Raw genomic sequence first — 14,120 nt, forward strand, 5'->3', positions numbered from 1 at the left:
TTTGAATTGCAGAAGAGCTAGAAATTGCAAGAAGCCAGGACTGATGAATAAAGTAAATTGAAACAGATGATAATGTTTATTTTTTTATTATCTAAAGAGAATATTGAGAGTAAATAAAATCTGAAAGTTACAATACTGTGAAGGGGAAACTGTTCAAACAATGTTTATAAGCCTGCCTTTCTGTTACGTAGCACCCATTAGAACTCATTGTATTTTTTAATTACAACTTTCCAAAACAAGAACTAGGACTTCCTATCTGCTTTAGAAAGGGAAAATAATGATGAGATGTCAGAAGCACGTGGACATGAAGGGTTAAGCAATGTTTTCTACTGTAATTTTTTGTACTTAAGCATTCCCTGCATATTTGGATCACACCATGCTATTTGCTGTCCTTTTACTTTTTACCTATTTGTATTAGTGAATCTGAAATATTTTTGATAGCAGAGTTGGATTTATAAAGATACCTATAACATCTGCCTCTTGAGTTTATTATTCAACTCACAAATTTGATACTTCTGAGTTTATTTCTGACATTTGTTTTTCATGTACCATATCTTGTAATCTATTTTGTTAGAAACTGAATTTATAGAGAATATATTGTAGGGCCAGCCAAATATCTCAGAAGATTAAAGAGCCTGCAAGCAGGCACAGGGGCCGGGGAGTCAATCCCCAGGTCTGCCATGCCAGCCCTGCCACCGGGGCGTGCAGAGATGACAATTGAGACTGGGTGTGGTGGCACTTGCCTGTAATCCCAGCTCTTGGGAGGCTGCAAACAGGTAGATCACTGCGAGTCCAATCTAGTAGTGAGGCCCTGAACACCTTGTAGACCTTTCCCTAAAATACTACCCCAAAAAATTGTAACAAATCTGTACACTGACACCCTCTACAACTAGGGCTTGACTTTTTCCTTCTTTTTATGTTTAGTAATCAGCTATGTTATTTAAGTATTTCATCTTGTTAATAAACTGATTTTGTTCCCCAGGAGGTCTCAGTATTTGGTATGCCCTTAGTCATCCCAGGAGATCAGAGGTTTGGGTAGGGGTCTCTTCCAGTTTTTTTGACCACACCAGCTATTGCAATGAATTTCAGGCTGATTGTTAAACTATCCTGGGGCATAAGTTACTCTATGATGGTGAAATTCAAGCTACTGAACATTTTTTGGGTTTTATTTTTGTAATATTGGAGAAAGAATAGAGAACCTCACACAAGTCAAGTGCTCTACCAGTGGACTATGCAAGAAGTGTTTGTGTTTTTCATTTGTTCTGAATTTAAGAGTGCTCCTCCCAACTGTCAATTCCTGGTTCTTCTCTGCAAATTAGCCTGTATACATTTAGTCTCTAACTTTAATTGCCTGTTGGAAATGAAATTAGTTACTCTGGGAAAAGATAGAAAACTGTTATGGCACTCTTCTGCCAGGCAAAATCCGAGCCAGGGTTCTGGAGTTGGTGATGGGGACAATGGCAAGTTTCTCACAACAAGTACTCCAACTCTAGGAGGGAATTTTTAGTACGAGCAGGGCAGCAGCTTGAGGTCTTCTTGCATGTAACTACCACTTAATGATCTGTGACAAGGATAATTAAGATGTAACATCTGAGCCTGCATTGGTAAGGCAATAGTTCTGAGTTGGGGATCGGAAGACAGATCCATCATCTGTCAACTTCATTCAGTGGGATTTAGTTTTAGCAATATTTGCTGGGGGCAGAGGAATGAAGAATACTGATGTTTTCCTACCAAAAAGAAAAATTCTGAGACCTGAGAGGATACAGAGCTCTGTATTCTTTGCTGCAACAGCCTAAAGTGGGGAGCAAAGGGAGAGCATGGTCTTGGTTCAAATCTCAGTCCCTGTCTCTCTCTCTGTGACCTAGGGCCTTCACACTGAGCCACATCCTCAGTCATTTAAGACAGGTTCTCACCAAGTTTTTCAAGCTGGACTCAGACTTGTGAGTCTGCTACCTCAGCCTCTTAAGACTGCTGGTATTACAGGCATCTTCTATCACCTTAATGAATGTTCACAGATTTTCTTGTATAGATGTGCTGCATATTTCAAGTTTACTCTTAGGGCCACCTCTAGAGGCTTCAAGTGATTTTAAAAGATATTGTCAGTTACCTAAGAAACAAGTCACTGAAACTCCTGTCATGCCATTAGTCTATCTTTCCACTTTCTAAACTGCTTTCATTAACCCTTTCCCTGTAAGAACTAAAGCCTGCTAAAGCAGTTCTCATAAGGCATATGCATCAAAGTAATACTAACCAGTAGGCCACAGAGTTAAGAAAGTGGATTCAAAAGAAGTATATTTTGGAGATTAAGAAGACACACAAAGAACAAAAAATCTGGAAGGACTTTAGAAGTCATATAATATTCAACTTCAGTGTGGCACAGATAAAAGACAACTGAAATCAAGGATAACAAGGGATTCAGCCAAAGTCACTCAGCAAATTTCATAGCACTAGAACTAAAACTAGTCCAACAGAAATGATATGTGTAATAGTCAAAATGCACAGGTTTGGAAAGAGATCGGACTGTAAATCCTGCCATTTATTAGCAGTGTGATCATTGGCTAATGTCTTTGCTTTCCTATATTGCTCACTCATGAAATGGGATTAATACCTGCCCACCAAATTTGAGAGCTCAGAAAATATATTACCAACACAATAATTGTGACATTAAAATGCCATCATCACTAATTATCTCTATAATCTCCCCACATCCATCTCACTTAACAAAAGCAAACTCAGTGGTTCCCCTAAACTTGTTTCCAGTGTTCTGGATTAGAAGTTGCTGTGCTTAAAGGTATTTGCATACAAGCACTGAGTATTCAAGATATCCATCCCTCATTCATCTTCAAAACCCCATTCGTGTCTTCTACAAATGAGGTGGATCTTAGAAAGATCAGAAGAGTTTCTGTTAGTTTCTCTTCTTACCCCTCATTAAAACTGAAGTACTTAAATTCCCGTAGGCCACTTTCACTAGACACATTTTTGAGTATACAGGACATGCCACAGATTGAGAACTAATGAAAGCAGAGTTCTGACACAGATTTTTAGGTTGCATTCTTCCTAATACAGGCCTGATTAGGTACAATCTAGTAGCCACGCCTGCCGTGCTGTACTTTGAAACCTAAAATAAATCAAACCTGACTACTATATGTTAGGCAGTGAGCCCAGAAAAAATGCATATACTCTATTTGCTATTTGATTTCAATTTTGTTTTTATAGTCACCTTTGTTGAAAAGAATAATCTGCTAAAAATTCAACAATTTATTCCTTGCATGATTATTGAAATGAGTAATTTTCAGGAAATAAAATGTGGCATTGTGAAATGAGACCAATGTAAATGTCATTGTCATGAACTAAATGCAACATAAGCAGGCCTAATGGCTTCTCAAACTCCATTACAAAATTTCAATTGAGAAAAAAGGCAGCAGACACACAAGTTCTTAATTATTTGAAAATTTCCCTATAGTCATATATATTATGACAAATTGTCATCAAGTTCAAATGAACAGTTTGGATTCAATTACTGTACATAGATACCTACTCAAACACTTACCAAATGCTATTACTCCCATATTTATTTAATAGAAAAAATCCATTTCAATAAAATAATTCTGAAGGACAGTTGCAAAGGAGTTTGAGATAGTAAATATTTTTTGAAATAAGCTTTGTTGTGAACATTTTGAATCCGGAGAATTTTTTTTTTCAATGAGAGCACAGTGACATTAAATGAATAAAACTCAGAATATATATATATATATATATATATATATATATATATATATATATATATTACTAATACCAATCAGGAACCAAACTTGCTGCATTCTGAGAACTGTATCAGAAACTTATTTGAACTCAGCTTGCAAAGTCTTAGGTTTTGCATTAGCAAGGGTGCATAGGAGTATGGAAATTGGCAATAACTGATATATTTCATATAACAAACCATAAGGCACCCTTGTACAGGTTATCAGCATAATTAATCTTCACAGGAGTAAGTCCTCTACATTTTAGTTGGGTTTTTATCCTTGTGTAAGTCCTCTACATTTTAAGAACTAATTCACAGAAACTGAGGAGGAAAATGTAACCAATCATTAACCCATTATTTAGATATAAAAGCTGAGACCTGGAAGTAGTTGTCCTGGATAAATCAAGGCTTTCTTATTTCCTAACCATATGGCCTTCAGTAAATTACTTGATTTCACTGAAAAGCATGCTAACGTGAGAAATGGAATTGACAGTGTCATGCTAGTGTTTGAGACTGAGAGATGAACTTTGAAAACTGTCAAGCGTTTACATCCTGAAAGTGTACACTGCTTTAGTGTCATTGTGTTTTTTTACGTTTCTTGGTCTGTTTGCCTGTTAATCTGCATTATGAGAATCAACTTGATAAGGATTTATAATAAATGAATACAATGCTTGCAATAGTTTTGAAAAGGGGGAGAAGAAAAAGAAATGTGATGTGTAACATACATATACCAACTCACCACAATGAACGTAGGCATTTTTAAAAATTAAAACAAATTATACTGCTTGACACATAGGTACTCAATAAATGTGGGATAAAGAAAAACAAGTGAACAAAACTTGGAAAGAATAGTATAACCTCATTAAAAAATTTACTATTACTACTATAAAGAGGATAGACATTTAAACTCATTTGAATTCAGATGGAAAAATCCTAGATTTTGCATAGGCAAGGGAGCACAAGAGTAACTCCCGTCAGTAAAAATCTTCAATGGGGATCACCACATAAATCTAGAAAAAGGATGCGATTAATTACTTCAGGTCTCTGAGAATTCCTGCTTGAATAACTATAAGCAAAGTGATATAAAAAGAATTAAGATGTTTATGCATAAACTTCCCAACATAAAATGTACTGCAAATATATACTAATAAAAATTAAATAAAACAAAAAGTGACAAGACTAGTACAGTACTTCTAGTGCTGGAAACACGTATTTGTCAGTCTTAAATTTCTGAATTGGAAAGAAAAAGTATATCTACCATAAATTTCAACAATTGTTTTTGCCTTAATGATTACTTTTCTTCAGCATGGAAAATATTAAAAACATTTAAAATAAAAAAAATGGCCAGACCCAAAACTGAAAGTACTTGGTAATTTAGTGACTATGTTAAGGTCAAGATATTTTGAGCTCCACAAGGTCAGACTAGACAAAATTAAACCTTACGTTTGTACACACAAGATTAGCTCTAATTTACAAATTAAAATTTATCACATGGAAGCATTTCAGAACTACCAGCACTTATCATTAATGTTGTAGATGAACAGTATGCAAAGATAACAAAATACCCCTCTTTAAATGATATATTATACAATTTGGTAAGCAAATCTCATTTTAACACGATATTGTAAGCTTTTGCAAAATGCCAGGAAACACTTTAAAGACAGTTTTGCTGACAGATTATACAATGTTGCTAATATAAATTAACATGTTACTACAGAAATTCTAATTAGAATTACACAACAAAAATAAACCACAGAAAAATCCTTAAGAACGATTAAACTCAACCAATTAATATTAGGAATGTAAATTAAGCAATGTGAAATATTTTATTTCTTAATAAATCCACTACAAAACTTAAAAATTGAAGAGTACCATAAAAATGCTAAGCAGGGAACTGCTGAAAAGCAATTCAAATTTTATAAATAAATGAAAAAGAAATTAGCATCAAAAAATTTTAAAGGCTTCATTATCAAAATTATTATTTTGTAGTGACTTCAAAATTATCTACCAGAACTTTATAATCTGCAGGTGAGAGCAACTTTATTAAGGTTGGCAAAAGGGGAAAGAAGCCTTAGCAGATTGGTTTAAATTTATTTTATTCATTTTTGAAAATAAGCTTAGTCAGTGGCATATGATTCAGAGAAAAGATAGAGCACTTTTATCTTGACCTCATCTAGGGAAAACATTGATCTTGTAAATACTGCCATAAAGTTTTATCGTATTTTTTTTTTTTTTTTGTGGAACCAGGGATCAAACTCAGGTCCTTGCGCTTATCCTACCGAGCCATTTCCCTGGCCCCTATCATAAAAATTCTTTGATTTTTCTATTTAAAAAATTCTAGGGAATGAGGTAAATCCAGCAACTAAACAAAATTATCAAACATTATATCAGAGATTGAATACTGTGAAAATCCTAGCTACTTTCACAGCCATTGAATCTGATTCCAGACCATTAAGTGATATTTTTCTAAGTATCTTATTTTTTATTCTAAACATATAAAAAAAGACAGTACATGTATAAAAGATGCACTCTGCTCTTGCATCAGTTTACTTATCTTGAACCTAGTTGAATTCCTAACATTGGGAGCAAACTTTTAGGAATTGTACAGGCTCAGACCTCTGATCAATCAGATCTTGGCTCAAAACAACTCTCACCTTACTTCTCTCCATCCTGAAATTACAGTGAACTAAAGTATGATTTATAATACAGTTAAGCTTTGTAGGCAAGTTGAACATAAATAAAATACGACAGGGATCCATAGTTTAGGTGTTAAAACTTACAAATGAACAATATATTAAAATCTATTTGTTTTGAAAAAGCTTTACAAAACAGTTTATTAGTGCTTTTGCAGGCTGTTATGTAAGGCACCAAGCAGCCAACATTGAAAGTGTTAATATCTATTACCTAAAAGTGACCCAACAAATATTTTAATGACTAGATCAAAAATATTTTCTTTTATAGTAAGCACCCTTATTTCTCAGATTAAAAATAATAGCAATAAAATACTCTATGACAAAGAAGCAAGAAAGGAATGACCCAAGAGTTATATGTTATAATCTCTAAAGCTGCACAATAGGAAACTAACTCCATATTTCTTTCTTCTTGTTAATCTATCTCTGGCACATGAGTTAAGGCATGAAGCAGCAAGAGTGCAATTGATTCCAAACAACTTGGAATTTTATTGTAAACATCCCATAAAGAATGGCAACAAATTAGTCCAGTTTTTTGTCTTTGAAAGTAATTACTTATAATTACTGATATCTTCCAAACAAACATCTTTTATAAACTACACCAGTTGAGTTTACCTTTTTAAATAACTGAATTAATGGGACATTTTGCCCATATACAACATCACATCAACTATTAAATGAATGGTCTTCTATCTTAAAGTTTATGGATATTAAGAGCAAACATAAAGTACAGTTTTGTTAATACTGTGTAAGGAATTACAAAGGACAAGGATGATAAGTTACAGGACAAAGAAATAAATTACTGATTGCCATCACCACAGTATTGTTTAAAGAATTAACATTTGTAGTACTGACTACAGTGTATTTGGTGACATGTAAAAAAACACATTTTCCAACTGGGTTTCTAAATATTTTTGCATGTGATTTTAAAAGTCAATCACCAATGGCAATTTTAATATGTATCAACAGTTTAACAAAATACTTATCATGCTTTCATAGGTCAATGTCTCCTATTCTAGAATTAAGATAGGTATAATAATAACAAATGGGCATACATATAAATAAACACATCTTAACTCTAAACTGTAGGGCCTTTCTACTGTGTTCTCCCATAAATGAATCAGCAATTTCCACTCTTGTTGAAGTATGATAAGTTGGGTGCAGTTTTCATTGCACAAAGAGAAATGAGGGTAAAAGCAAACATGAGAGATGAAAAGGGGAATAGTCAAGGGTAAGACTATATAAGAATTGAATACAAACTTGAGTGCTATCCATATTTCACAAAATACAGCACCATAAAAATTTTAACTTTATATTGGCTTTTAATCAAAACTTGATAAATCTGATCATCAAAACTTAATAAACTAAGAGTTAAAAAGCAACAAAAAATTTCCCATAAATGTTTAAAAAAACTTAAAAATTATCTTAGGATATTCAATTTTTAATAAAATACTTATAAACCTAAAATAACACAAAAATGTTGGGGATGGGCTTAGCATTTAAAAGAATGGACATTAAATGTTAAAGTCCCATCCCTTCTCACAAGTATTCATTGCCCAACTTAAAACGCTACTGTAATTGTTCAAAAGGCTGGACATCAAAAAATATACTGAAATCACACATTTTATAAATCACCTTTTCCAACTTTGAAGATAAGTACCAGTTGGCAAATGTGCATAGAATGATTCCAAGATATATGTAAGTAATAAGGTGTTTAATTTCTCATTACCACAAACATACAAATTTTGAAAAAATGCTCTAAAAATTTATCAAAAAATTATAAGTGGCATTCACATTTTTCTCTTTCATCCACTGTTGTTGTCTTATAATGAGATTAAAACAAAGAGAATATAAATCAGTCAAATTTACTTTGAAATATTGAGGGCTGAGCTAGGTATCTGAGCACACACTTGTGCAGAATGAGATTTGTGAATTTTATTCAGTTTCACCTCTGGGTGAAACAAAGTGCTGTATGGGAAGCATTCTAGAATAAGTATGATGTCTGGGGAGGGAAATAGAAAAGTAAACAAATATAAGGACCAATTAAATTACAATAATAAGGGGATACAAATACATGGGAAAACATGAATTGGGTATCTAAAAGGCATAATTCAATGGATGACCAAGTAGTAAATGCATAGGCTAAGAGCTGTACAGAGACAAAGAATTGGTAGACAGTATCCTCCATATAAAATATTCTCTCTTTTTTAATGTCTGAAATAAGGTATGCCAAGCTTGCAAAAAAAATGCTACATACATACAAGTGCACACACACATACAAAACAAATTTAGTCATTAGGTTAGTAGATTAGTGAATGTTTTGGAGAGCATCCTATTGCTGATGATACATAGCAAGCCATAGAAGAAAACATATGATTCAGGTTTTATAAATATATACACATGCTACGATCTTAAAGATGGGAATTTAAACATTATTAGCATTCATAAGAAATACTACAGCTTACTCACTATTCATATCTAGCATATGATTAGACTTATACATGTGTATGCTCTCATGGACCTAAATGTTACAGTGGTTTTTCTTAGGAAAATTCTTAATTCACTTCTTAGTTGCTTTGCTATGGCTGAACCCAGATCTTACTTAGGTTTTAAAGGGTCTCTAGAAAATTAAAATGATAAAATACTCAATGTGATACAAATTATGAAAAGTTCACAGGAAATGTTACAAAAAAAACAAAAATGGGGGAAGGGTCTGGGAAAAAAAGTAAAAATACTATTTCTTGAACTTTTATATTCACACTTATCAAAATAACTTGCATGCTAACAAGAAAATTATCTGTTGTATAATGAAAACTATGCTTAGCTATCATACCCTGGTGACTAACTGTTTAAAATTCTATTAACTGAAATCAACGTTACAGCCAAATGCTGTGCACTAGTATTTTCACAGTATTTCACTACTTATAAAATATACTTTAAAATGTCTTCAGACTTATTATTCTAATTACCTAAGCCTAGAAAATATTGACATTTTGGGAATAAATGTGACATTTTAATTTTTCAAAATAAATTATAAATAAAGCTCCAGGTAGCTAAAAACCACAAGAATGGCAATCTTCTACATTTTAAGAAGTCAGTTCTTCATAGAAGAATGTCATCAAAAAATGTCACACTAAAATTATATATATCTTAAAGAATTTAAGCAACTGTGTCATTTTGATTAGGGTATGGCAAAGTATTACTGATTTAAGGAAAACAGGTAATGTTTAGTCTAAATGCCCAAGGGATGAGTAAGTGAAATGGTACATTTTAGCAAAAATCTAATATAGAGTTTCAAATAGGGATAATTTAAATCTATACTATGCTTAAAAATGGCAGTTGAGTTACAACCAGAAGTAGTTTTGGTTTAATTAAAAAAAAAGAGTAAAACGGAAAATATATCTTGGTCTACTATCTAGGAACAGAAGTTAGTGCCATTAACAATTCTCAACAATATTTTCATAAAGCCTGAACATCATTTCTACTGCAAGTAAAAATTGCTTAAAGATGTTAGTCCAAGAATACCCTTGACCCCAAACCCTAGCAAAAAAGCAAAGTTATGTGTGTACTCCTTCCTCTGCACTTAAGGATTTTCAGAAACATAAAATGATTGAAAGTATGAGACAAACACATTAACTTAACAAATATACTGGGATAACTTGATATACATTAAAAAGGCTACTATCACACAAGTTGGATCTAAGTGCAGCAAATTTGCTGTTACAAAAAAGATCAATATTAACCCTCTTACATCAAAAATTTAAGAATCTAATAAATTAGCAAATCTGAAATCTCAAATTTGAGGAGTAAAATTGATCTTAGAACTCAAGCTCACTTATGGAACCATGTGCACTCTACTGCTGTAAACAAGATCATAAGGGTTTAACAGATTTTTCTCACCTATAAAACAATGATTCAAAGTATCAGTGTGCAGTGCAATGAGGTTCTTCTCTGAAAGACGACAAGAACCCTTTGGAATGATAAGAGCAAAATCTATTAAAGTTGATTCAAACTATTAGCTATCTGAAACATTCCAACTCAAAGTAAATGGTCTGTTATACTTTAAGATTCAAAGGAAAACCTGCACGCAACTCACAGCTATTAAACAATAAGTGGTAGCAGAGATATATAAGGAATAGCCCAAGTCTACTTATACAAATACCTTTTATGAAAGCCTAAGGTAGATCATATGATATTAGGAAAGCTTGTTAAACTATTAATTTCAAAGCCAATATAATTATTAACAATCTCTCAGCTTATAACTTATGAATATTCTTTCTCACCCAAGATTGTTCTATTTCTCCTTAGTAATGAGTAACAGCATCTATTTTCCTTAAAGTTTCCAGTAGTTGTAGTTAATAGAGGTAGCTGAGCTACTATTTAAAGAAGTTACTCTTGGTGGATGAGGATTTTTCAAATGTTTATGTCATTCTTTAAGCTCACAAGTTCTATTAATGCAATAAAACACAATAGGAAAGAAAATAGATGCAAGAAACTTTTGCATTTGGCACCTTGTCTAGATTGATATCTCAAGTATTCCCTTTTAATAAAGTTAATGCACACTTCAGACACACCACAAAGATTTGCTACATATTTACAAGGCACCAACCCTTTCTCACCTTTAACGTGAATTAAGCAAACCGATGAAAAGCATATCAAGATCCCCCCACCCCCCAAAAAAAACTGTAGTATAAATATATACTTCAGTTCAGTAAATTCTTGAAAGTTTGGCCTGGGAAGAGTAAAATAATCCAGATCGTTCTCACAATATAGAAACTGTAAACATTTAATAGCTGCCTTTAGGATTGGTGTATTGTGCAAAAGTTATTATTACTGGGTATAGGAATCAAAATGGCAAAAACAAACTATATAAAACTCTGTAAGAAGGTGCTATACTTCTGTGATACAAAAGCAAAAGAAGGATATTCCATTGAGATAGAAATGTCATGCTATTCTGAAGAAGTAGAATGCTCCTTTAAGTGTAGTAAATCTGTAGTGCGTCTTTGTTGTGTGCGTGTGGGTGCGTGCACGCACGCACAAGTATGGGCAGAATTTCTTTTAATTTAAGGCCTAATGAGTAAGGCTTGTTTGAACAAATGAAGTGTGGAGATCAAAGTCTTGAAACAAATATATACTGGCATAATGGAAAAGCACCAATGTGAAAGGAAGCAGAAGTCCCCACACAACTTGCTTTGTAGATTTCCTGGTTAATTCCCTGCAGTAGAAGGCCATTGAATTTTTAAATTATTCTAAATTCACTAAATTCATTGTTAATAATTCCATCCCATGAGATGGCTAACCCTGGCTTTTTCTGTCATTTTACGCACTCTGCCTGATCTGGATGTACCAAGATTCAGAGGATCTTCAGTGGACACAAAATTGTCATTATCAGAATCATCATTATATAAAACAGTCCTCCTGCCTTGGTTTCTTGTTTTAATTCGAGGCAGTCTACTGAAACGTCCTGAAAACATGGTATCAAATTCATCATCTATAATACGTGCTCGTTTGGCTCTGGTGGCTCCTCTAGAGGCACCTCTTCCTCCTCTCCCTCTTCCTCTTCCTCTAGCGCCACTTCCACCTCTTCCTCGACCCCCTCGTCCCCTGCCTCCTCTTCCTCTGCCTCCTCTACTCCATCTACCCCATCTTCCCCATCTGCCTCTTCCTCCAGTGCCTCTCATCTTCCAGTTTCTTTTTCCATTGGTGTGCTGTTTTCTGAGTTTTCTTTTCGGTCTTGTTTGTATGAATTTGCTATAGTCATGATCTCCATCTACATAATCTTGATCTGTTCTGGAAGTAGATTCAGAGTCTGAATCAGAACCACAAGCACTTTCTGAACTTAAACTGGATCCTAGCTCTCCACTCTCTGAAGAAGATAAATGTGAATTCTCTTTTGTTTCTTTTTTCTCTTTGTCTTCTCTTCCCATGCTGTCATCTTCTTCTGATACACTGAGTAGTTTCCTCTTGACTCCTGTCCGGAGCTCTCTGCCATCACCATTTATCACAGGTCCATCCAGCGAGTCATCTAAATTGAAATAAATGAGTTAAGTTAAGCTATGAATTTGATAAGATGGTCATTAAGTTCAAAAGTAAAATAAACAGTCTATCAAAAATATTTATTGCTCCAAGATAGATGAGCCATAATCATGGAAGGTGTTCGAGGTTAAAAAAATAAAACTTGTTTTAAAATGGATGTTACTGAAGTTGTGATTTTTTACTGTATTTTTTAAGTTTCTTGGTACACTTTAGGTATGCATACTGATCACATTCAAAATGAGGAATTCATACCTGCACATGATCTATCTTGTTTTTTTGTTTTTCCTCATTCCCCTATCCTCCTTTCAATCTCTCAAGAACTGAACTTTAAGAAGAATTATATGGGAACATGAATCTTAATAGTTTCACTTATTTACTTAACAATTTCACTTACTCAAATAGTCGCACTTATTTACTCATGGTAGATTAGCTACTACGAGCCAGGTATTACTAAGAGCTTGGAATATGTCAATAAATAGTGTAGGGGCCGGGGAGATGGCTCAATGGAATAAGTGCTTCCCTGGCAAATGCAAGGGCCTGAGTTCAATCCCCGGGTCCGCCAAAAATAAATAAATAAATAAATAAATAAATAAATAAATACTGTAAAACAAAGTCTTTGCTCTTGCAAATGATATTATAGTGGGGAAACTGGACAGATGATGAAATGAATGAATTAATAAATAAGAGTACTTTGAGTAGTGGTACATGCTAAATGGGAAAAACTTTTCTGTGGACACAAGGCTTGTTCATTTTGTTTAGTATTTGTGGAGCTACGAAACTTTTTTTAGAGAAATAATGAAAGTGAGAATGACAAAACGAAGAGATATTTGGTGTGGGCAAATGCATTTGTAAAGCTATTAGCAGCAACATGGCTGATACAGTCATTAAAATAAACTGCTCTACAGCAGTGAGTAATTGCAAGGAGAGAACAAATTGGCCCAAAGACAATGAAAAGATGTAAGAGAAACAGAGGGCAATGAGTATCAGAAGTGCATAAAAGTCAGGAAGTAGGACTCATGGCGAAGGTACACAGCACTGTACAAATGATAAAAAGTGTAAGGACTCAGAAAAGGACACCAGTTGGATACTGAAGAGTACTGCAAATATTATGGAGAGTAATGTTGGGAGGGTGGTTTGGACAGTAGCCACACCACAAAGGAACATGTGGACTGAAAGAAAGTACCAGGTACAAAGTATATACTGTTTTTTTCTAAAAGCTTGTCAGTGAAGAAAAGGGTAAGATAAAAGAAGGCTGTGGCATAAGTATTCAATGTGCAGAAGGATCAAAAGAGAGAAACAAGATATAAACTGGAAAAATAAAGATTCTTTTAAAGTAATAAGATGTTTCAATATTTCTTGTATAATGAATATAAAGTAAATATTTTCAAAGTATTTTTAAGTTACTTTCTTTACGTAATAATGGATAAGCTAATGATTCACTAAAAATGTACATATATTTACAAATCTTAATGAATAATTTTACAAATTTCAAATAGGTGAACTTAGTATAACTTTCTTCAAACGTGTTCTTCGTCCAGAACAAGGACTAAGTACAAGATGAAACTTTGAATTGGTATCATGACCTTCAAATATTTTTGGTAACTGACACCCTTGATATGATAATGAATTAGGTCTGCGATTTCTTTTTTTTT

General features: G+C 33.5%; 1 protein-coding gene across 1 annotated transcript in view; it reads right to left on the reverse strand.

Annotated features, from left to right (window-relative positions):
- Positions 1–8,621: 8,621 nt before the first annotated feature.
- Positions 8,622–14,120, reverse strand: part of Brwd3 (bromodomain and WD repeat domain containing 3) — a 157,435-nt gene continuing 151,936 nt past the window's right edge. Inside the window, exon 41 of the mRNA XM_004638809.2 lies at positions 8,622–12,457. Coding sequence (XP_004638866.1) covers positions 11,703–12,457 — 755 coding nt within the window. The 3' untranslated portion in view covers positions 8,622–11,702. The remainder of the gene's footprint in view (positions 12,458–14,120) is intronic.

The sequence above is a fragment of the Octodon degus genome, unplaced genomic scaffold, assembly GCF_000260255.1.
Source record: "Octodon degus isolate 3935 unplaced genomic scaffold, OctDeg1.0 scaffold00103, whole genome shotgun sequence".
Lineage (NCBI taxonomy): Eukaryota > Metazoa > Chordata > Mammalia > Rodentia > Octodontidae > Octodon > Octodon degus.